At 34.3% G+C, this 25,379-nt stretch overlaps 2 protein-coding genes and 1 long non-coding RNA gene across 3 annotated transcripts in view; all 3 read left to right on the plus strand.

Annotated features, from left to right (window-relative positions):
• LOC103023016 (uncharacterized) overlaps positions 1-4,780 on the plus strand; it is a 29,166-nt gene extending 24,386 nt beyond the window's left edge. Inside the window, exons 11-14 of the mRNA XM_022680067.2 lie at positions 574-842; positions 1,316-1,416; positions 2,795-2,943; positions 3,810-4,780. Of these exons, the coding sequence (XP_022535788.2) occupies positions 574-842; positions 1,316-1,416; positions 2,795-2,913 (489 nt within the window). The 3' untranslated portion in view covers positions 2,914-2,943; positions 3,810-4,780. The remainder of the gene's footprint in view (positions 1-573; positions 843-1,315; positions 1,417-2,794; positions 2,944-3,809) is intronic.
• Positions 4,781-5,046: 266 nt separating this feature from the next.
• LOC125804924 (uncharacterized) lies at positions 5,047-6,466 on the plus strand. Its single transcript, XR_007441149.1, has 3 exons — positions 5,047-5,266; positions 5,358-5,643; positions 6,421-6,466. It is a non-coding gene; the product is annotated as an uncharacterized LOC125804924 (long non-coding RNA).
• A 5,543-nt stretch (positions 6,467-12,009) lies between these two features.
• LOC111194871 (uncharacterized) lies at positions 12,010-21,714 on the plus strand. Its single transcript, XM_049485118.1, has 6 exons — positions 12,010-12,283; positions 12,971-13,015; positions 19,345-19,522; positions 19,798-19,987; positions 20,078-20,352; positions 21,491-21,714. The coding sequence occupies exons 1-6, from the start codon at positions 12,010-12,012 to the stop codon at positions 21,567-21,569; spliced, it is 1,041 nt and encodes a 346-aa protein (XP_049341075.1). The 3' UTR covers positions 21,570-21,714.
• Positions 21,715-25,379: the final 3,665 nt, after the last annotated feature.

Below are 25,379 nucleotides of genomic sequence, written 5' to 3' on the forward strand. Positions count from 1 at the left end.
ATAAAACTCTGTTCTTACAATGTATCAAAAGTCGTGTTTACACAGTTAAATTGTGTAGCTGGTGAATTTTATTACAAAATGTTAACTAATTTGTATTTTGTATTAATAATTTGATATTTTGGATATACCACGGGAAAAATCCATTCACTGAATCCAGTGCCTGCACTTTGGGCATATTCTAGTCTTCTTGGTTTCATAACAAACCTAACCAACATCCAAACTTGTCAGCATATCAAACTCTCACCCATTATTAGCAAGTAATCCAGCTCAGAAAAACAGTTAGCATCACAGATAACCTGCGCTAACCCTGGCAGCAGACTCTGTTTATAGCACCATGGATCCTCCTGGCTGAGTCCATTTACAGTATGTATCCACTAGCACTTTTCTTCAACTCCACCCTGCTCTCTCTTGACACGCTGTGTGTGGGCGTGTCCATGAAGTTTGCCTTTGTGTATTTGACAGAAACCTTTTATTAGACATACAAAATTGTTTAGTTTTTTCAAAAGTAATGATATGTGGACAGTCGATATTTAGCAGCTGAAAAATTATGAAACACATGGTCTTGTTTTACAGGTTCATGTAGCAGTAAAGATAATGAAAATACAGAAGAAAGGAAAAGAAGTAACAAGGGCAAACCAAACACTTCCCAAGACTGTGTACACAGTCTCGGATAAAAGTGGCGACTTGGACCTTACTGTTTGGAGAAAAAGGAAGAATTTGTCCGTTGGCAAGTGGTACCACCTGAGTAACGTGTCTGTCAGGGAATTCTGTGGAAAAGCCACGCTGACCACTACCCCACAGACAATAATTAAAGAAGTAGCAGAAGCCAAAGCTGCTGGGAGGTATGATAAGCACTGAGACAGTATTTAACTCATGAAGATGCCAGCGATTTCTCACATAAACTCACTGACATGGTTTTGTGCACTGTACTGTAATTTGTATAGTATATACATATACATATACATATAATTTCTCCAGAAGTACCACAATTGATCAAACTAATAATATAATTACAATTAAGTTTAAATGTGGATGTAGACGATTCATCAGGGCTGTAGTTAAGAATGAATGGACCTTATAGTATTTTACTCTTGATTTATACTTGAATTTTGCATTAAATATTGTTTTTGTTTTTGTGTTTAATCTATTAGCAGTTATAAAACTGTAGAAAGTGGTAGTTAGTTCTTATTTTCTGTTCAAATCTGCAAACAGTTAATAAAAAGTGAGTGCGTGTGTGTGTGTCTGTGTGTGTGTCTGTGTGTTTGTTTGTGTGTGTGTGTTTGTGTGTGTGTGTTTGTTTGTGTGTGTGTGTTAGTTTTACAGATCCTGGAAACAAAGGTGTCAAAGAGGTTCAAACCTATGCTGGAGGAGAGCAGGCAAAGAAAAGAAAGGTGGCATCGACAAATGAAACAACAGGTACCAATGCCCTGTCCTCTTTTATTTATAAAACTACCGTTTTAATTCTAAAATTGCTTTATTTGTGTAAAGATATCTCCTTCAGTGTGAAACACTGTTTGACTTATGCAATATATTATATCAATCAGACATAATTCATCCTATTAATGCATGTTTTCTTGCTCATATAATACTTGGTTTTACTGCCTACTGCATTTTCTCACTCAATGTTCAATTTAAGTTAATTCCAAAGTTATGAAAATAACAGTAATAACAGTACAGTAAAAAAATACCCTTTAAACAATATTAAAAATATTAATGCTTTGGTTTGATTCTCATTATTCCCCATTTCCCTTCATTTAGTCAAACTATTTCTGGTCCTTCGACTATCAAAATACTCAGCCTTCATTTCCGCATTCCCTTTCTGGTGCTTTCTTGATCCATCACATAACCCCCATTACTTTGAAATTAAATTTGCTCAAATGTGGCGTTTTTTTTTTTTTTTTTTTTTTTTTTCTTCCCAGTTCACTGCATGACTAGAGACTGTAGAGGATGCCACATTTTGCTACTTAGTGCACTACTTAAAATTTACCAGCTGTTTCAGTAAACACTTGCTGCATGTTTATGAGTGTGGAACAAGCAGGGTGTATGCACATTGGGCCTGTGCCTGTGATGACAGTTCACCGCCAAGACGGCAATGAACGCCTGACCTGTTACAACTTTCTAGGTTGTTATTCAGTCACTAAAGCACCTGTGTTTTCCATTCCCAATATAGCAATACACCATACATTTACCTAAACACACCTCATTTCTAGACCACCAGTTTGGATATATTCACCGTTTCAATTCAAACAACGCGGGCGCAAGGCATTAAAATAGACTGTAGGGTGTAAGATAGCAATAAGCATTGCGACATGCCTTGCAGAAGGTGTATAATTGGGCCCCTGAATAAAAATAAGAAGTTATGTAAACTATTCATGATTATAAATCTTTTTTAGATCTGATGTACTGTGCACTGTTTGGGTGGAGGATTGACCATTTAATGTCTGTAGGCAATGCTTGTAAAATACAAATTTAAAATACAAATTTATATTTACTTTTGTTATTTATAAGACAAGATGGGGTTAGCCCAACTTAACCAATTGAAGGTATATGTATGATCATTTAGTTACTTGCTCTAGAATGCAGTTGTTATGACATGTCAATATGTATACATGGGGGCTATAGTGGGAAGCTGGGAGTTTTCACTATGAAGTTGCTGTGATTGTGGTGAGCATGGTCTAGATAGAAAACCAGATCTGATTTTAGTCCCCGGACCAGTCCTGCTCTCAGCAATCTAATTTCTGCAATATACATAATGTTGCTGGAATATGATGTAATAACTAACGTTATCTATCAGCAGGTTTGGCTGTTAATATCAATGTAAGTGGCGGCAGCACTGTAAATGTTCCTCTAATAAACGAAACAGAAGCAAGAAGCATGACTTTAACTGCAAATATGAACAGCAGCAACAAATGAGGACTGATGACCAACAGTACGTACTGAAAGGTAAAGAATGAAGACTGCATATTAACCTTTTATTCGTAATCATTAACTCATCTGTTACTGATTGATCCTGAACATATACAGGGTCATGTGTAAAGGTTTTAGACACATGTAAAAAAAAAAAAGCCATTTTTTTGTCTACTATCTAATAGCATATCTGTTCCTTCGTGGTTTTTAAATATTTGATAATAATTTCCAGAGTAATAATAATAATAATTATTATTTATTTATATAGCATCAGTTATACATATAAAGGCAGCTCAAAGTGTTTTACAATAAAATTAAAACAGAAAAATGTAAACCAATAAGTAATATTAAACAAATAACAGAATAAAAATAAGAACAACAAAGTCAATCAAATAAAACATATACATATAAACAAAGAACAGGAAAGAAGCTAATAGAAAGCTAAGCTAAAAAAAAAAGGTTTTAGCTGTTATTTTAAACTAGTAAGACTTGCTGCCTGACAAATATTAATTGGTAACAAGTTCCAGATTTTTGGGCTTCATTCTGGGAATATTCAGTAAAGCAGCTCTTGATGAACGTTCTTAATGAACGATTTGGAACATAATCTGTTAGACAGTCTGAAATGTATGTAGGTGCAAAACCACTCAGAGACTTATAAACCAGTAAAATAATTTTTAAATCAGTCCCGAATGACACAGGCAGCCAGCCCGACTCAATTGTCACCTTTTATATACAAGAAAATAATCCAATGTCTAAATTCTTTAAATAGTCCTAATTTCTTAAATGATTTTAACCAAGATGTACTGTATATCTACAGTTACTGTTTTTCTAATTATATATTAATACTGTTCTATTTCTCCCCCCCCCAATATTCCTCTCTTTCTTTCTTTGATGTGCTGCAGATAAGCTGGAGAAGCTGAAGACATTTTAGATGAGTCCAATATTTAGATGAAATACATTTCATTATACAGGGTTCGTACGGGTGCTTAAAATCCTGAAAAATGCTTGAATTTTAACGTTCGGTTTTCCAGGCCTGAAAAGTGCTGGAATTTTGGAGAAAGTGCTTGAAAATGCTTGAAATTCTAATTACATTTACTTTACAATGAAGTATCGCTGAATCACAGTTTTGAGATATCACTGTTAATTTTCCACAATGAAAGGTGCTGGAAAAACTTGAAAATGGGCCTTAAAATTTGTATGAACCCTGATTATCAAAAGGCATGTAATTTAATAATTGCTGTTGTTTTTTGTTTTTGATTTACTTTTTTTGACTTTTGCTTATAAAAAAAACCTTCTATTATTTGTTTTATGGGTGTTGGGAATCTAAGGGGTTACACATTTGCATGCAGAGGTGTCATGTAAGGAAGTACAATTTCTTTATTACGTTCCTTTATTTTCTGAACTTTCTACTTCTTACAATTTAGAAATAGCCTTGATACTCCTATTTCATTTCAGATGTTTTTTGACTAATCTCTTCATCCAGATCCAGAGTGAATTACTGCTAGTGATTGCTTTTACTTTTACACTTGAAGTAGTTTTAAATCCAGTACTTTTACACTTTTACTTAATGAATAAAAAGCTTAAGTTGATACTTCAACTTACTACCTACAGAGTAATAGATGCAAATATTTTTCACACCTTTGATGGTATAAAAGTGTTTAAATTCATGTTTTTAAATGGGAGTTTGGTTTTGGTGGTGGAGGGTTTGGAGGGTTTAATTAGTATTTTTATGTATACAAAATGCATTATGTTCGTACTCATCCTTCTGGAAAGTGGCTGTAATGTTTATTTGGTCCTTCTCACATGAAAATATCATGTAAAATGAACATTTTTATCCAAGACACAATAAAAAATATTTTGCCCAAATGTGAAATGGTTTTGATTTTGAATTTATTTGATAGTATGGATCATATACAGTGTGTGTGTTAGCTAGCGTTAGCTAAGTTAGATAGGTTATATGTGTGTGCATTAGTTAGCTAGCTAAAATAGTTAGCTTATGTGTGTTAGTTAGCTAGTTAAGTTATCTAGGTCATATGTGTGTGTGTTTTGTTAGCTAGCTAAATAGCTAGGTTATGTGTTAGTTAGCTAGCTAAGTTAGCTAGGTTATATATATATATATATGTGTGTGTGTGTGTTAGCTAAGTTGTATGTGGAAGCTGAATAATAGAGCTGCATAAATGTTATAAGGGAGCAAGTACTGTGTTAATATCTGTGAGTTGCTATTACGCAACCTCTGTTACTTCCTCAGGTGTGGGTTACCACAGGTTAAGTTTTGTTTAAGAGAAAACAAAAGTAAAAGCAGTCTTCCTGGAGTTCAGGTGAGAAACGGTGTGCTACTGTTTGGAATACGCTGTGTTGGGTAAGTAAGAATTTAAAACTGATAGCCAGCTACATGTTTTCCTACATGCTTTATGAAACAGTATTACACTTTTGTCTTAATTTTATGTCAGGGACATATGGAGATCATAAAGTCTAAAAAAGTGGAACTTATCAAATGGCTACGTGGAGATGTGATGTTTTTACAGTATGTTGACCAAGATAAAATTCTAACTATGGACGAATACGACACAATTAAAAACATCAAAGATCCTCGTGAGCGAATCACAGAACTCGTGGACATGATTCTCAGCAAGGGCGACACCACCTGCAACAAATTTCTGCGCTTGCTGGCAAAAGATGATGTGAATGAATCCAGACCTGAGCTCCGGGAATGGATAACAATGGTGGAAATTCCAGGTACATTTTTATACCTTGAATTATCTAAATTAAATATCTCTGTTTTCCTAGTAGGTTCACACCAACCTTGAGTACATATACTTAAAGGGGAAATACTTTATATAAACACTTTAACTACACAGTAATTCTTAATGGCTGCATAATTATATGGTTACAATATAAACAAAGTCATCCATGGTTGCAGAGAAAGCTCCAGAGGCTCAGAAATGTTGACAGTGTTAGTAAATGGAATTAAATTGCTGAAAATGCTACATCACACAGCGGTATGATGCTATTAAATTCTTGCAAATTCACCAACTGAAGCCCGAAATATCCCATTAATCACGAATACATTTAAAAGATAATCTAGATTAAGTGGTGTGCAGTATGTGGAATTTTCTATATTTCTGAACTAAAACATCATGGGATTTTATTAGATAGTTAAAGTATATACATAAAACTACAAACTACACATCAAACAAATGGTACTATTAATATTAGATATAATATTAAAAATATTAGACTTGCTTATTTATGTATTGGGTAAAACATATAATATTTAATATTTGTAACACATTCCAAAATATTAGGTAAAACATGTTGCTAATTTCACACAGGTGATGTCAACATGTGATTATAATCATGATTTGGTCCAAAGCAGTATCCAGGAAAGACTGAGTGTCCGTTCCCTATTTTAAATTATCTATTGTGCTTTAAATATTTTCATAGTATATTTTCATCAGATAATTGTAATGTCAGCATGCTTATCTTTATTATCTGTATTCTTTCTTCACACAGAGAAACCAAAAGCACCGGCCAAAAAGGCAGCAAAGCGTAAAGCGGGTAAGAATATCTTTCTTTTATTTATTAAAAAAATATATATTTTCAAATCTATTCCTTTCATTTCACATCACTATCCCATTCGTGAGCCTTTATTTAAACATCCTCTTCCTCTAATCATCCCATTCCAGATCCTTCCTCTAATCATCCTTTAGTTTATTTGTATATTAACATTGCCTTTCTGATTTATTTTGTTCATACAGGCAAAAACAAAGGTCCAGCCAAAAAGGCAGCTAAAGGTAAATCAGGTAGGACAAATCTGAGAAAAGCGATTGTTTTATTTATTGTCTAGTCCACTTGAACATGCAGTACGTATTTTTAAAATCTAGTTTAAGGGTTGCAATATTTCCCTGCAGTTAAAAGCTGAATACTGATATCTAGCCTTTTCAGATTTGACACATCTGTCTGCATTCCTTTGTGCATCTAATGCTATTGTATTAAAATCACATCACTGACATAGAATGGTCTTAAAATAATATTATCATTCAGGGGTTGGTTTCCCGAAAGCTTTATAACGCTAAGAAATTCGTTAACTCGTACTTAAGATTGATCGTTAATTAAAGTGTGTTTCCCAAACCCGTGCGTAACTAAAGTACTACATAAACTCGCTCGCAGATTAACGAGTGCCCTGACCCAGTCGTTATTCTTAAAGAGCTTCTTTAAGGGACCTCGACTTGCAGTTCAGCACCTTAAACACCAGGGACCGCCAATTTTGAGGGAGAAAAATGATAATTTCCGCAGTTGAAGCAATTATATTATATTACTATTAATTATAATAAATTTTAATATTATATAATTATTAATATTATTATATTATATAATAATTAATATTATTATATTATATTATATTATAATGCCAAATTTGTCTGTGGCTTGTAGTCTAACTGGGCATATTGGAATTGACCAATTAAACCCACAAATAAATTATTAAAATCCAGATTAGCGATGGTAGAGTTCTTGACATTAATGCTGCAAGAAATGCAATCAGTCAATTCCTGCAGATGATGCTCATGGTCTAAGCAAAGCTGCAAAGTCACCACGTCCGTGGATTCTGTAATCAGGCTGTTACTGTGCCATACACACACTTATATACACTTCCCACCAGCCCGGGAATTACAGCACAACACTATATATTTCCATGCTATTGGGAAAATCCCTGGTACTGTAGGTCCGGTGCAGGGGACGCCTGCGGTGTCTTTAATCACACCTACACGTATTGTAAAGGGTATCGGTGAATGTGCAGGTAATATTTAATAATATTCCTTAATCAGGTGCTTCTAACCAACATTGTGGCCGTTCATCTGGGCAAACTCCGGGGTGTATCAGCTCGCAAATATATAAGTACCAGTCAAAAGTTGGACACGTCTCATTCAATGTTTTTATTTTAAAAAAAAAATCATTGTCGATTAATATTAACACCATGGAAACGATTAATTGACGATGGAATTATCTAGTAAACAAAAAGGTGCATGGCCTTAACAATCCCCTGACCTAAACCCAACTGAGATGGTGATTTAGGATGAGCTGGATATAAAACATATTACAAGTATAAAACATATTCCTGTTGGTTTAAAATGTATATATATACACAGGAACATACGTATATGTATTATTATATTATTTTTATATTATTAATAATTATAATAATAATAAATTAATATTGCTATCAATATTACTAATACTAATATTAGAATAATATCTATTATTAATGCCAAAGTACATCCTTTTGTTATTTAGATTTCAGAGTATGTATAATGTTGATGATTACAACACATTTCTACGTTTTTATGGTCTAATAGTGAATAAATACTGCATATTGGCAGTGTTGAATCGATATTTGTGGATCGATTGAGTGCGCTGTTTCGGGGGAGGAGTCAACAAAGACGTTCTTTACCCTCCTTTGTTAATTTTCGCTTTGCGAAGCTCTTTAGGAAACACTCGCAGAACTGTCTCGTTCTTTACTCACGTCATTTGTTAGTTTATTCGTAATTCGCTAAGGTTGATCGTTTTCGGGAAACCCACCCCAGTTATTTCTGGGACAATATATTGTCAAGTAAGATTGTTATTGTGATTGACCCACTCTGTGACTCACACTTTGAAGTATTTAACTTTTAACGGAAGTGAGGACATTGTTGCCCTTTCTTGCCATTTGGTCTTGATTAAGTAATAAATAAAAATAATATAATAATACTAATAATACTAATACTAATAATACTAAATAGTTTCTTCTTCTTCTTCTTCTTCTTCTTCTTCTTCTTCTTCTTCTTCTTATTATTATTATTATATATCAAACTCAACCCTGATGAAAAGACCAACACAGTCTTAGTTGGTCGGTCTTTGTGATTCTTTTTAGATCAATCTGAATCTTGTTAACTGCATGATATTTATACATGCACATGTCTGACTCGCTGGTTCAAGTTGTCATCTAATTATTTAATGGTTTTTAAATATAAACATATATTTTGATTTGATAATATCACCTGATTAGTGGTGTGTTTACACAGAGGATGAGTGCCTAATATTGGGAAAGGGATTTTTAAGTTATCATTTTTATCTGAGTCCGAATCATAGATGTGAAGATAAGAATGTTACTATAGTATAGTTTGTAATGTAATAATGTTATCTGTCAGCAGGTTTGGCTGTTAATATCAATGTAAGTGGCGGCAGCACTGTAAATGTTCCTCTAATAAACGAAACAGAAGGAACAAACATGACTTTAACTGCAAATATGAACAGCAGCAACAAATAAGGACTGATGACCAACGGTACGTACGTATCATTAACTCTTTGTTTCTCATGGATCTTGAACACATACAAGTTGTAGACACCTGTGAACATTTGCGTGAAAAATCCCATTATCTGGACAGTAAGATCCATGCAGCCTGGTCTTGGATCACACAGTAATTTGATTATTTGATGATATTGATGAAGATGATTATTTAAGATGACTTCATCCCTTAATAAAAGTTAATAAATGTGTTTTTGAAGCATTGTTGAAACAATACATAAATGTGAATTAAAGATATACAAACACAGTGTAACATAACAGATTTTCTCCTCGCATTCAGACTTACGATTTGCTAAAGGACACATAATAGGTATTAATTATTTATAAATAGGCCTGATGTTCAACAGTTTTCTTCAGTGAAATTATCAATAGATCTGTACATCATCCTAAATAAATCTAACAATAATGTTTCCTCTTTTTTAAAGAATCCTTATTTACGTTTTAATTAAACAATTGAAAGTGCACTAAAGTGCACTAGACTGTTCAGTATATTACAATTAGTATGTATGAATCTATAACAGATTTACTGTATATCTACTGTGGTAGGCCCCTGGGGTTAGGGGCGTGACCACTGTGACCCGGAAGGAGGAAGCTCACAGAGAACACAGACACGGGGAGTAAATGAACTCAAACCATACCTTTATTAGCTTCAAACGCCCTCCACCACACCCAAAACAAACTCAAATAAACATACTACGGCCCAGTGGGGCTCTAGAGTCTGTAGAATGGTCTTTAGTTTAGTTCTAAAGGTCCGCGCAGCCTCAGCCCTCAGCTCCCCAGTGAAAGTCTTCCTTAAATGATGGCGGAGGCTGAGTATATATGCCTGTCTCAGTTGGCGGCTCAATCAGCCCTCATGCGGGCCAGCTGAGACAGGCATGGCTTTGCGCTCTGGCGTGGGGCGGACCCACAACTCCCCCGCCTCCTCATGCCACACTACATTTACTGTTTTTCTCATTAAATAATATTAATAATAAATCTCTCTCTCTCTTTCTTCCTTTGGTGTGCTGCAGAAAATGTGGACTAATCTTAAGAAGATCCAAAAGTGCCTTTTTTTTACATGTTAAAGTACAATATTCAGACGAAGAGACCAGTTTGTTTGTTTTTTATTAAAAAAATCTGTATACACATTCATTCCAAAAAATTTGAATATCATGGAAAAGTTGATTTATTTCCATAATTCCATTCCAAGAGTTAAACTTGGCCCACATTTTAAACATTTTCATGTATTTATTTGTTTCTTGTCACATAATTTGGACTTCCAGCTCATAAAACCCATGAAAACAGGATTTTTCCCCTTGCCGTGAGGGAGTTTTCTCCTGCTGTTACCTTTGGATTGGTTCCTGAATCTCTGTAAAGCTGCTTTGTGATAACATTTGTTTTGATAAGCATGATTTAAATGAATCTGAATAAAAAATTTGAATTTATCTGTCGTGTTATTCAGTGTTGTGTTTATATAACATTTAAGGGACTACACTGTTCTGCTACTGAATGAGTATTTAACCCTAAACCAGAAAACTGCAAAATATACACAAAAATGAACAGTGTTTTTATACATGTACTTTTATTTCATTGGGTTTAAACACAAGATATTTCATGTTTTAAGCTTGAAATTCTTAAGAGGTAATCAACCCACCACCCTGCACACGCAGATAAACATAAGATATTCCTTAAAGAACCTCTTTAATTGTAAAATCCTTATTTCAAACCTTCAGGAAATTAACTTTTAAGAAAAAAAATGTCTCTCCTATATATACTTTTCCACATGGACATAACATTTTTATCTCTATGTATGATAAAATCTTTTATTTTCAAGTGTTATATTCCTGATAAGTTTATACAATTTCCAAATTTAAAGTTTCCAATTGTTTTTTCCATACGATTATTTATGTTATAGTTAGGGTAGGTGGTGGATCAACGTGCTGAGCAGTCTGGAAAATATATTTTTAGTTATATGTGTTTATAATGATATATTAATATAATAATTAAGTATTTGAATATATAATTATATTTAAATGTATGAATTAATGAATTCATTCACTTATATGCATATACTTCAGTTTGTCTATTATTTAAGTTGATAATTATTTCAGTAGTATCTGTAATAGTGTTCTTGCGCAACTTAATTGATAAAAAATACTGAAGAATGTGTAGGAAAATAAATGCCTCAAAAGAGTTGCAGATATCATTTTATATATTTATATTTATATATCATTTTAAGGATTTATACAGAACGCACATTTAAGATTTAAACAAATGCAATACATGAAATAAAACAGCAAAAGCCCACAATATTTTGTTTATTATGTTTATTATGTTTATTTAGCACTTAAGTGACCAACAACAAAATTGGGACAGTATGTCGTGCTAAATTAAGTAGACAAACTTAAAAAAAATCATCATGAACTTTTTTTTTTCACATTATAGTGTATAATCTGTATAATAATATCACCCACCATCTCTTCCCGTCTCGGGAGTGGCCAACCACAGGTTAAGCTTTGTTTAAGAGAAAACGAAAGTAAAGGCAGTCTTCCTGGAGTTCAGGTAAGAAAAGTGTGCTACTGAGTGGAATACGCTGTGTTGGGTAAGTACAGACAGACATAAACAGTCATTTTAATATTATAAAGCTAATTAAGTAATATGCACTGTTTGCAATGTTTTTGATAGCCTCAACAGATGTACGATTACGTTGTAATCTACAATAGCTTTAAAACAGTCAGACAGACAATGACTCTTTTGTCTTTATTTTATGTCAGGGACATATGGAGATCATAAAGTCTAACAAAGTGAAACTTATCAGATGGCTACGTGGAGATGAGATGTTTTTACAGTATGTTGACCAAGATGAAATTCTATCTATGGACGAATACAACACAATTAAAAACATCACAGATCTTACTAAGCAAATCACAGAACTCGTGGACAAGATTCTCAGCAAGGGCGACCCCACCTGCAACAAATTTCTGCGCTTGCTGGCAAAAGATGAAGTAAATGAATCCAGACCCATGCTCAGGAAGTGGATAAGACAGATTGAAGGTGTGTCAACGTCAAGCATGTACATATTGTTTTAAAAGCTGCAAAATTCAGTGGTTCTGGTCTAAACAAGGTCATTCAGAGTTGTAGAGAGAGCTCTAACTAGTTGACAGTGGTGGTAAATATACAATATTCTATCTTAGTCAGGCACAGATGCTTAACCCTGCTTGCACTGGGTAGCATACTGGTTAATATGTCCAGGGGCTCAAAACAAATTTAACAAAGTTGATACTGATGTACTGGTTCATACTTCATTTGTTTTAATATTGTTGTTGTTCTTATGCGCACATTAGCCAAAATGATCAACTTGTGGTACCTACTGTAGTAGGATGAAAAATAAACGACTTAAGTACATCAACCAATTTCATTTTCATTTGCTTTGTTACCAACAACCACTGAAAATTGCAACAGATAACTCTTCAGTGTTTCATTTTAAGAAGGCTTTTTGTAATTAACATTTTTGAAGGCTGTTTAAAGTAAAAGCATACACAATTTTTCTCCAATATGTGCTTTTATTTTTGTATATTGTTGTTTCTCACATTAAGCTGTTCAGTTTCAGTTCTGCAGTCATTATAGGCCTGTTGCAGTTTCAAATTGTCCATTGTTTATAAATCTGCTTTGTATATTTTCATCTGAGATTTGTAATGTCAGCAAGCTCATCTTTATTATCTGTTTTCTTTCTTTGTACAGACAAAATCAAAGCACCAGCCAAAAAGGCAGCAAAGCGTAAAGCAGGTTAGAAAATGTCTACTTTATTTTAATGTATACTTTATTTCTGTATCTTGCTTTAGTATCACATGCTGTTTGTAATCCCTCCAGTGCACTTTTTGGATAATTTCTCCTTGTTACACTCATTATGAAACTAACATGTTTCCATTGTTCAGGGTCAATTGTCATGCATCTGGGTTATGCGTAAAATTCCTGTGCTCTATATATATATAGAGAGCACAGGTGTGGCTGGTTGCCTCTGATCACAGCTGGGGATTCTGGGAATTGGAGTTTTGGCACCTAACGCCACTTATATTTCCTCTTCCATTGCCCAGCACTGCCCATTACAACTGGGAGTTGTCCTGGAGAAACAACAAGCCAATTCATCCTTGACTGATATAATATGTTACTAGTCATAATAATGCAATTACACCCCTTTAATTCTTAAGAATATAAAGATATTGCAATATTAATAAGATTATTACATATATAGTAGTTCACACTAATAAACTCTCCTGCTTAGGGCAAGGTCATCTAAAACTATTGAGGTCATGTCCACATATTTTACGATATGTCAATAAAGTAATTATCAATAAAGCAAAACTAGAATTTGGGAAACGTAACTAACTTAATAAATCGAACATATTCTCTATGTGGAACATGTTTTGTCACATTTGAATGACTTCTCTTTCTCTATTTTCAAGGAGAAATGTCAACAGAAAAAGAAGAGAAGGATAATAAAGGTCAGAGTGCATTTTTCTTTTTTTAAAAATGTGTTCAGTGTTTGTGTTTGAACAGTCATGCTGAATAAAAGGACTAGGGCATCTTTAGTCTGACAGCTAATCTGACCTCAATGTGTTTCTAATGTTTTTTAAAGGTGCTGGAAATGATACTGCACCAAAAAAGAGGAAAAAGGCTGAACCAGGTAAGAAACTCTTTGTACTTTCTTTCAAACAAAGATTGGTTTAATGAACAGTTTATAGGAGTTCACATTTCCAATAGAAAACACACAGAGAGCACAAAAAAAAATGTATTTATTGTTTCATATTTATTGTTTCATATTTCATATTGTTTCATATTATTATGTTATTATTATAATTTTTTAAATATTTTTTATTATATTATATTATGAAATTAATAATGTGGTTTTATCTTTTTGGCCGAAACCAAATCCAAAGAAACACTGACTAATAATTACTAATAATTCCTAATGTGAATCTGGCTTTGACATTGTGTAAAAATTTCATGATAAATGGCCCAAACAATGATTCGGTTTTTTTTACTTAATGTGAAGTTAAAAGTGTATGGACAGTGAAAACTAAAAATGGTGTTGTGCAATACAATTTAACATTGTTTTCTGTGGCTTACGACGAAAAAAACTTCATACACAGTATATATTACAGAAAAGTCTGATATTAAGCCCTGCAATTCCACTTGCAGTTAAATTTCAGCTCTACAGAGAAACAAATCGGCACCATTTTTTAAAATCACATTTAATTTTATCATGGTAATTGTTAATACCTGATATTTTTAATATAGACAAACTCAAAGCCCCGACCAAAAAAGGCAGCACAAAAACAAATATTTTATTAGATGTTATGCTTCTGTGATGCTGTAGTAAGTGAAGTGTTTGTGGAGCACTTCCAAACGTCACAAAGTCTTCCAGTCTTCTAATGTGAACATGTTGTTGCCTGTTTAGCAACAGCTACAGTAAAGGGAGGAGAGGTTATTCAAGATCAGACACACATTCTATCTTAACACAATATAGAACATTTGATGTTGTTGTGTTTTAATGCTTCCAATCTTGTTAAAAAAAAAGGTAATCCACTAAAGCAAATAAAATAAAGGCGAATCCAGGTTATAGCCTGTTTTATAATTCCTTTATGAATAACAGACATGGGATTTCTGTTTTTTTTTTTTGTAGATAAAAAAAAGAAAAAGAAAAACACTGCATGAGGTTTTCTTCTTGACTTGTATTGCATATGTTTGTATTTAGCATTTTATGCTTCTGTCATGTTATCAAAACTGAATAATGAGAGTTTATGTGTAAAACCAAAAATGTTTATGTTAAAGTAAACATTTTATGTATAATATATCTGTTTTTTGTATTCAGAAAAAAAGAAGAGGATCATTTAATCTTTAAAAAAATGTCTAATTCTGCAGTTGGTTAAGAATTGGGTGCGTTTCTTAAAAAGTACTTCTTATTTATACTTAAGAACATTTGTAAAATTACGAGCATTTCCCGAAAACCTTCATAAGTTATGTAATACTTTGATTTATTTATTTGATTTTGATTTATTAACAGGGACAATACACATTAATCAACATTATTATTTCATAATGTAAATGTGCCAGATTTAGCCAGATGGCTAATTTTCATCTGCTGTCCCTGGGCAGGTTGATGTTATAAAGGAAACCATCTTAAACAGCACGACGTAATTAACTAAAAACACAGGAGTTACATAAAATTAGGCATAAAACAAAGTCAGTGATTATGCTGACAAATCTGTGTTCTCAATAACCAAGCTTTCAAACTTCTGCAGAACAAACTAACAGCTGTTAACCCTTTTACTTCAGATGGAAGAGAATTCCAATCATGTGAACCACGGAAAGAAAAAAACATTCTGGCCAAAAACACTTTTCCTTAGTGGAATAATACAGACTTTACACACATATTCTTTTAACACTAGCGGCGCTAAACCATTTAAGATTTAAAAGACCAGAGGTGGGTTTCCCAATTAATCTTAGCGAATAACGAACGAATAAAAGAAATGACGTGAGTAAAGAACGAGCCAGATCTGCGAGTGTTTCACAAAGAGCTTCGCAAAATGAAAATTAACGAACGAGGTTAAAGAACGTCTTTGTTGACTCCTCCCCTGAAACATCGCGCTCAATCGATCCACAAATATAGATTCAGCACTGCCAATATAGTATTTATTTATATAGATACTAAATGGACTACACTATTACATGCATCATCAGTGACTCTTTGATGTTTATACGCAAATTGGTATGGATCCAGTTGTGTACCTACTTCCACCTCTAGCCTACTCATTACAAGCCTCTCCATACACTTCATTACAATTGATGTTAACGCAATAGGTCTAAAGTTGTTGTTACTCTGGGGGCAAGATTTCTTTGGAACAGGTATTATTATTGCCTTTTTCCATAGTGCTGGTACAGTGTGCGCAAAAATAGGCCCTCAAGCAGATGTGAGTTCATTTGCACATGTTCTTAATAAAAAAGCTGAGATGCCATCTGGGCCAGTAGCATTATTAGCATTGACTCGCCTAAATATCTTATTGACAGACTTAAAATGAATCTCTAGCCTATCGGCATCTCCAAAAGCAACACTGTCAATCAGTGTAGCACTTCCTAAAGAGAAATCATGAAGATCAAAGCGTTTATAAAAACCATTCATCTCATTTTCTTAAGCCAGTTCATCTACAACTTGTAGTGTTTTTTTTGTTAGAGTTCATGTTGGTAACTGTTCTTATAAAGTCCCAGAGTTTCTTGGAATTCATAGTCTGGAGTTTTTTTTTCCATATTCTCCCGATGGTGTTCCCTTGAATCTTTAAGTCTCTGATTCAGTTCCTTTTGCACAATCCTTAATTGTAAGCGATCAATAGTCACGAATGCCTTCTTTTTCTTATTGATGCAGTCTTTCACCTCTTTCGGAATATATGTTTTATTGTTGGGATAGATTTTTATTGTCCGTTTTGTAATAACAGTATTAACACAAAAATGTATGTAGTCCGTAATAACTTCTGTGCTTAAGAAGCAGCCTTGGTAGGAAGTGGTAGAATCATAGCATTCACGTACAATTTTGCTGCCCCTGTAGTTAAACTATTCCTAATAAATCTAAAGTTACTCAAATTAAATCTCACCCTGTAGAGATTTAATTTAACTTTAACTTTAAATTTAACTTTACTTAAACCTGTAAAGATAATTCTGTCCTCTTGCAAATCACTAAGAACTACTTTCACATGCTTTCACAGAATGTGCTACGCACAAAATTGGTGTTTTTAAAGTTACATTGTTCTTAAATCACTAGATCAGTAGTTCATGGGAAACGCACCCCTGACCTTTTAATGGCTTTTTTCCAATTAAAAAATCTGCACAGTACATTTTATCAGATATTTGCAATGGCAGTATAATCTGTGTTCCCTTGCTTATACAGGCAAACCTAAAGTGTCGGCCAAAAAGGCAGGTCAGCCTAAAGCAGGTCAGCCTAAAGCAGGTCAGCCTAAAGCAGGTCAGCCTAAAGCAGGTCAGCCCAAGCTCTTATTCAGATGTTGTCTTTGTAATTCAAAAATCTTCACCACTCAAAGATAATGTTAGCATGCTCATTCTTAATACCTGTTTTTTTGTTGTTCATACAGACAAACCCAATACACCTAAAAGGACAGTAAAGCCTAAAACAGGTCAGTAATTTTAATAATTACTTAAGAGAACCAAGAGTACCAAGAATAAAGTGCTTAAAAAATGTAGGCTCTCAGTACTCCACAGATTTGTATGTCACCATGCTTGTTTTTGTTATCTGTTCTTTTTGTTCATACAGAAAAACCCAAAACGCTGACCAAAAAGACAACACAGCCTAAAACAGGTCAGAAGACTCTTCTGATATTGAGATTATTTTCATAATTATACTCACTTATTATTTATTATATACCAACAGAATCTAACTATTTAGCAACTTGATAAATAGCTAATTTAAAAAATCAGGTGAGAAGACATTAATATTGTGGACTGAGGATCACTTTCTTGAATTCTGTTTTGTTCTTTGTTTCTGCATACTTCAAATAATTTAAATGTGTTGTACATTTTGGGTTAGTTTGTGTTGCTTTATGTGGTATACAGTCAGTTACAAATATTTAGACAGTGACACAATCTTTAGGATTTTGGAATGCCATCACACTGGATTTGAAATTAAACAAATGAAATGTTTAATGAAATGCTTTAATTCAATATTTAGGAGTTACAACCAAAAAAAAAGTTACAACTATATTTCTACAAAGCCTCCTTATTTCAGAGGACACAAAAGTAATGGATAATGATCTCAAAAGCTATTTTATGGTCTTGATGGGTTATCTCCTCATTAATCCATCATTAGCTAGGCAGGTAAAAGGTCTGGAACTGATTTCAGGTGTGGCATTTGCATATGTAAGCTGTAGTTGTAAACAACATGTGGTTAAAGAAGTGGAAGAAGTGGAATAGAAACAGAGCCAAAAAAAACACATCTGAGCCAAATCAACAATTTGGTACATTTGGCAGAAAGAGCACAGTAGTGGTGAGCTCGGGAACTCAAAAAGTCCTGGACGTTCACAGAAGACAGCAGTGGGTGATGATTACAGAATCCTTTTTCATGGTGATTAAAAATCCCTTTACAACACTTATTCAAGTGAAAAACACTCTCCAGGAAGCAGCTTTATCATTATCTTAGTCTACCATAGTGAGAAGAGTTCATGAAAGCGAATAAAGAGGGTTCACCACAAGCTGCAAATCATCAACAAAAAGACCAGATTGCTAAGAAACACTTAAGAAGGCAGCCCGGTTCTGGAACAGGTAAAACTAAGATCATCCTGTACCAGAATGATGGAAAGAAGAAAGTATGGAGAAGGGTAAATATGGGGGTGGTTTTATGGGCGTGCATGGCTTTCATTGGCACTGGGTCACTAGTATTTATTAAAGATGTGTTTACAGAAGACAGAAGCAGAATAATTAATTACGGGGCTTTACTTTCTGCTCAGATTCAACTAAATGCAGCAAGGTTGGGTGGCACTGAACAGTACACATGAACAATGACCCAAAATATACTGCGATAGCAATTCAGGAGTTTTTTTAGGTAAAGACGTGGAATATTCTGCAGTGGTCGAGTCAATCAGCAGATCTGAACCACTTTTCACTCGCTTAAGACAAAACTGAAGGCAGAAAGATTCAAAAACCAGCAGCAACTTAAGATGCTGCAGTAAAGGCTTGGCAAAGAATCGTGAAGGAGGAAACCTAGAGGTTGCTGATGTTCATGGGTTTTGGTCTTCAGGTAGTCACTGTCTGCAAATGATTCTCAACAAAGTATTAAAGAAATAACCTTTTATTTATGGTAAAATTTATTTGTCCAAATACATTTGAGCCTGAGTACTTTCTAAACGCTTACAGTAATAGGGTAATGTTGTTCAATCCCATGAATTAATCTTGAAAGTCTACACTCAAATTGCATATCTGCATTTGTGTCACTGTTCAAATATTTCTGGACCTACATGTATATGGATGTTTAAAATACTTCTATGCATAATTGCATTAATTAAATGTGCATATTAATGATTATATTTCTTAATGGTTTTGTTTTTACTTGACAGGCGCCAAGCCTAGTAAAAAGTGTGTAAAAGGCTACATCCACAATGTATCTAAAATAATGCTTTCGGTCAAAAAAAACAAATACTTCACTGCTCTGTTCCAAGAGGCAAAAACCTGTTCCAAACTTGTGGTTTTCAAGAATCAAGATTACCAGGAGTACGTTTCAGCTGAGAAAAAACGGTATGTTTAAAAAAGTGTTAAGAAAATATGCTTATATACAAAGGCAAGTGTAGAAGTTACATAAATAGGCTACATTTTGCCAGTATTAAATCAACACAGTTCATTAAATAAACAAATTTCATGTGTAAAGTATCAGTTAAAAAGATGTGGATATATGTGGATCAATAGTCAGTCGTAATTATCTATTGCATTAGTTATAAATTCGATGGAAACATGCTAAGTGGTATGTTTTCCTGCATAATAATGTTAATGTTTGGTTCATTTTCTATTTTTAGAACTCCAGTAAAACTGGAAAACATCACGCGCCAGCGTACAGGTGAAAAGGACATTATAGCTGGGTGGGATTCCAAGCTTTCCTCCTTGAAAAAATTACCTTTTTCAATTGATGCCACCAAGAAACAAGAAACCAACGCTGAACACAAGAAAATTCGAGACATTCTTAAAAACCCCATCATCAGTCAACAAGTCAGTATAAAACTCTGTTCTTACAATGTAACAAAAGTTTACACAGTTAAATCCTGTAGTCTTTTATAACTATGTGGTTTTGTGTTACAGGTTCATGTGACTGTAAAAATAAAGAAACAACTGGAGAAGGGACCCAAAATGACAAAGGCAAAGAAAGAATGTGAAATGACTAAGTACAAAGTCTCGGATAAAAACGGCTCCTTGGATCTAACTGTTTGGGGAAAAAGCAATTTGTCAGTTGGTAAGTGGTACCTTCTGCAGAACCTGTCCGTCGGGGAATACCAGGGGAAAGCCACACTGAGCACTACCACACAGACAAAAACTGAAGAAGTAGAAGAACCTGGAGCTGCAGCTAAAGCTAAGAGGTATGATACTAAAGTTATTACTGGAGAAATATTTAATACCTTTATAGCTGAACACCAAGTTTTGCGCACGAAACTCAAATAACCTTGCCATTCAGTATGAAACAGCAGTCATTTTAGGCCACAGAGAAGGAGGTGTGTGCATGAAAGTGGTTTTAGTGCAAGGTAGATTGGGCCAGTGATTCTCAAACTGTGGAATGTGCACCAATGTGAAGCATCTTAAGGTGGTATGCCAGATTACCCTTAAAAAAATGTTAGCAAAAGTTTTTAGCAAATTTTCACCTATAATTTCCATAACATTTGTTTGTGTTTAGTGGATTTGTTTGGGTTAAGGCCCTGTATGCAAGCCCACACTTCAGTTATTCCCTTCAGTTCTTCACTTTAGTTCTTCACAGTTTCACAGGCCCTACAATAGAACCATGTGGAACTCCACAAGATAATCATAAAACAAACAATTGCGTAGTAATTGACAATAGTTTCTGCATTAGGATTAACTGGGCTAGGGTTCCAGCATATCCCAAGTAGACACAAAAACTAGAAAAAAAAAAAAACGCAGTTCTAGCTTGTGTCAGAGTTGAGAGACCAACCCAAAACACAAAAAAGCAATCAACATCAACCTCTTATCTCCTTATTAAAAAAAAAATAATAATAATAATAATAATGTTGAGGCTAAATCAGTTGCATTTTAAATACTCATCAAAACGGTTAGTCAAATTGAGTTATTAATTAGTTTTCATTTAGTTTTTTTTTTTTTTTCATAAACAATAACGTGTTAAAAATCCATACATTTCTGTATTTAGATGTGCCATGTGGAATGTAGCTTGAAGTTAGCACAAATATATACTCCACACAAATTGTGGAAAATGTTGACTTTGTTACTGTTAACTGTTGTTACTGGTTTAAATGGTTCAATCTTTTTATACTTAAAATATACCCACAGTTATAGAATGGACTGTATATGCAGTTCAGCATCCATGCAGAGTTTGTATTAATAAAATGATAATTTTTACTCATATATTCCGTGTAATCGGTATTAATATGTAAAATTTATTTTTGTATTATTTAATGCATTACAGATTTTTATTAGTTGCCAGTAGCCTGTTGCAGGTGCCCACTGATGCATTATTTTTGTGTTTGTTAGTCTGACAGATGCCACTAATGAAGGCTTGAATGAGGTTGGAACTGGCACTGGAGGCGAGCAGGAAAATAACATAGCCTAGCTGCTGATGTGGCTACGGCTGAAGAAGGGTTGCACTTCCCCTTAACAACACATTATTGAATAGTAATTTTTAAAACACAGTTTATACAACTGACAAATCAGTTCACAGTTGATCAACGTATGTGCAGATGTACTATAAATTGTTTTCGAAGAACCCAACATTGATGTTTTTTATTATGAGTGAAATGAAGTGGTTTTAGTTTGCACACTACAAGACGGATCAACACAGAATCAAGTTTTTTCACTAGGTGGAGCCTGAGATGAGCTGACTGGCATATATACAGTAACTCCACTCTCAGCTCACGCCTCACTTTGTGTATTGTGCTCTTGAAGTATATTTTCAGCATATGAATTGTCTTTATATTCTCTTTTAATTCCCTTCACACTCTTCATTAATGTATGTACTTTAGGTAGACCCCGCCTACGACTGTGTATGGCTATGTATGCTTTAGTGTTTCCAGATGTGTACCACAAACCTATAAAGAGGTCCCCAAGAGTGGGAAAGGGGGAGAGAGGGAAAATCCGAATTGGGAACACATCTCTCTCCAAGGCTGGCCTAGAAAACCTTGATAAGATATTGTCTTAGTCTTATGTAATAAATAATTGTATTACACCAAAGGCAATGTCTGCGGTGTCTTCTTCCTCATCTTCAAGCATCTTCACAGCACAGCGGTAAACAACACTCTCATTGGCTGTAGCTAGTTTCTGCACTAAGTTCCAGTCACAGCACTTCACACACTACCGGACTTGGATTCAACAGATATTAAAGAGTGAATTACCAGCACTCAGGCCAAGCAGTCTACCACTATATAAAAAATACACATATGCATACCTAAGCGAAGATAGTGCGAGGGCAATTAATACACAGTGATAATTTCACAAAAAAGTCTTCATAACTCACAAAACTTTCCTGAGTCTGTTGGAAATGGTCAGGTTGCAGTAGGGACTCCACACTGCACATGCAACAACCTTTAAAAAAAAAAAATCCCAAGAAAGCACAGCTGTTTTAGCATGAGATTTTGCAGAATGGCGACATCAACATTTTCTCTGTCAGGTTTGGTTCAATGATGAACCCAATTTCTTAGTCAATGCTAAGGTCAACAAACAGAATCAAGATTTATTTTAATCAAGATAAATAAATAAATTAAATAAACAAGAACTGAAGTTCTTGAGTGTTCAAAGAGTGTTTACTACCTGGGAAATGCTGATAATGCGGGGTGCAACATTTGGGCCCTTTTAATTTTTGGTTAATTTAAACTTGCAAAAAAGTAATCTTGCTTAAAATATTAAGACATGTTTCATTTTTAACTTAATGGCTTTCGTAAAGCATATGCTTATTGATTACATCTTCAAGTGATTTGAGTATATAACCAAGACCATATCAATGTATAAAAGTATTCATTTTTTAAAATGTAGTAACTGACATTACAAAACTCTTTTTTTTGTTTTGCAATTGTCAACATATTACACAAAATACAAAGAGATAACTACAACTGTAATGTATGGGATAAGGCAGGTTGAATGTGCAGAGAGATTTTTTTCTTGGGCTGGTATAGACCTCATAGTCAAGACAGGCAATCCCAATTAAAGCCAGAAAAAAAATTACAAATCAAAAGCTCAAACTGAATCTCTCAGAAACACTCATCAGAACTCTACAAGGAAAAATAAACTTTACTAACTGCAAGCCATGGCAATACCTGCAGCTGTGTGTGGGACGTGAGCCTTAGCTGAATGGTGGAGCCTAGCCAAAGCATATGATCTGGTTCTATGCAACAACCTCTGAAACCAGAAGAGGGAGACATTACACTAGGTACATACATTTCATATAAATAGTTTACTACTACTGCTACACAATATTACAACCACCTCCTTGTTTCTACACTCATTGTTTGTCTGTATACTTTACTGTTATCCTCCTTTAACCCTGTTCTTTAATACTCAGGACCCCACAGGAGAGTAAACCACCAAAGAGCAGCTATTATTAATATTATTATTATTATTATTATTATTATTATTATTATTATTATTATTATTATTATTATTTATGTGTTGGGTCCTTTATTCTCAGCACTGCAGTGATTAGCAGTGATTAGCATGGTTTATGGTGGTGTATGAGGTGTTAGTAGAGTGTGTTGTGCTGCTGGTACAGTGAGTGGATCAGATACAGCAGCAGTGCTGCTGGAGTTTTTAAACACTGTGTTTAATCACTAACTGTCCTCCACTCTATTTGCCTGGTTATGATTGCTATCCTATTGCTAGGTTGTTGCTAGTATAGTCATCTGTTATATTTGTAAGCTACCTTTAAGCAAAATGTTCATATATGTTGAGTGGTGCTTTGAGTACAAACTCAGAAGAGCTAAAAAAAAAATATATATATACAGGAAAGGAAATCTAATACCCATTAATATACAGTTTCTAATAACATTACAATAAAGTTTGTATTTTTCATTGCACCAGTATTTAGATATTATGAGTACAGAACAGATTTTTCTCCTGATTTTTACAGTAAAGGTAATTGGTTCTACTCGTTTTCCTGTAATTTCATCATGCAGTGATTTTTACACACAGCTTAGCCCTTATTTCTGTAAAAAGATGCAATAAATACAGCATGATGAAAGCAGCTGTAAGAGCCGTTTATAGTAAAGGGTAGAGCTGCGGGGCACGAGGTGGCACACTGCACCCAGTGCCAACCTCTGCTGCCAGCCTTCACACACACACACACATTTACCATACACCCTCCACAGCCTCACTATCAGAAACAGTACAGGGTAGGTGGAGAAGTTTCTAATAAAGTGGCCAGTAAGTGGAAACACATAATAGTTGGTGTTGATGTTTGTAATAAAGTGGTCAAATGATTGAAAGCAAAAAAAATTGGTAGGTATAGGTGTTTCTAATAATGTGGCCAATGAGTGAAAGCACATGGTATGTATATGTGTTTCTAATAAAGTGGCCAGTGATTGGAAGCACAATGTAGGTGATGTTTCTAATAAAGTGGCCAATGAGTGAAAGCACATGGTATGTACATGTGTTTCTACTAAAGTGGCCAGTAAGTGGAAGCACAAGGTAAGTGGAGATGTTTCTAATACATTGGACAATGAGTGGAAGCACATGGTAGGTATAGGTGTTTCTAATAAAGTGGCCAGTGATGAAAGCATAAGATAGGTAGTGTATTTCTAATAAACTGGCGAATAAGTGGAAGGACAAGCAGATATGTGTTTCTAATAAAGTAGTCAGTGAGGTGTTTCTAATAAAGTGGCCAATGAGTAGAAGCTCATTGTAGGTATAGATGTTTCTAACAAAGTGGCCAGTAATTAAAGCATATGGTAGGGAGTGTATTTCTAATTAACTGGTGAATAAGTGGAAGGACAAGCAGATATGTGTTTCTAATAAAGTAGTCAGTGAGGTGTTTCTAATAAAGTGGCCAGTAAGTGGAAGCACAAGTGGGTAGGTGTTTCTAAAAAAGTGGCCAGTGAGTGGAAGCACAAAGAAGGTGGTGACGTTTCTAATAAAGTGGCGAATAAGTGGAAGGACATGCTGATAGGTGTTTCTAATAAAGTGGCAAATGAGTGGAAGCACATGGTAGGTATATGTGTTTCTTATAAAGTGTCCAGTAAGTGGAAGGACAAGTTTATAGGTGTTTCTAATAAAGTGGCCAAAAAATGGAAGGACATGCTGATAGGAGTTTCTAATAAAGTGGCAAATGAGTGGAAGCAAATGGTAGCTATAGGTGTTTCTAATAAAGTGGCCGGTGATGAAAGCATAAGGTAGGTAGTGTATTTCTAATAAACTGGCTAATAATTGGAAGGACAAG

The sequence above is a fragment of the Astyanax mexicanus genome, chromosome 11, assembly GCF_023375975.1.
Source record: "Astyanax mexicanus isolate ESR-SI-001 chromosome 11, AstMex3_surface, whole genome shotgun sequence".
Classification (NCBI taxonomy): domain Eukaryota; kingdom Metazoa; phylum Chordata; class Actinopteri; order Characiformes; family Acestrorhamphidae; genus Astyanax; species Astyanax mexicanus.

Coding starts and splice junctions, on each gene's coding strand:
- LOC111194871 (XM_049485118.1), top strand. CDS start 12,010: ATGGAGATCATAAAGTCTAACAAAGTGAAACTTATCAGATGGCTACGT. Junction 13,016..19,344: donor GGCAGCAAAGCGTAAAGCAG/GTTAGAAAATGT, acceptor TTTACTTGACAG/GCGCCAAGCCTAGTAAAAAG. Junction 19,523..19,797: donor GTTTCAGCTGAGAAAAAACG/GTATGTTTAAAA, acceptor TTCTATTTTTAG/AACTCCAGTAAAACTGGAAA.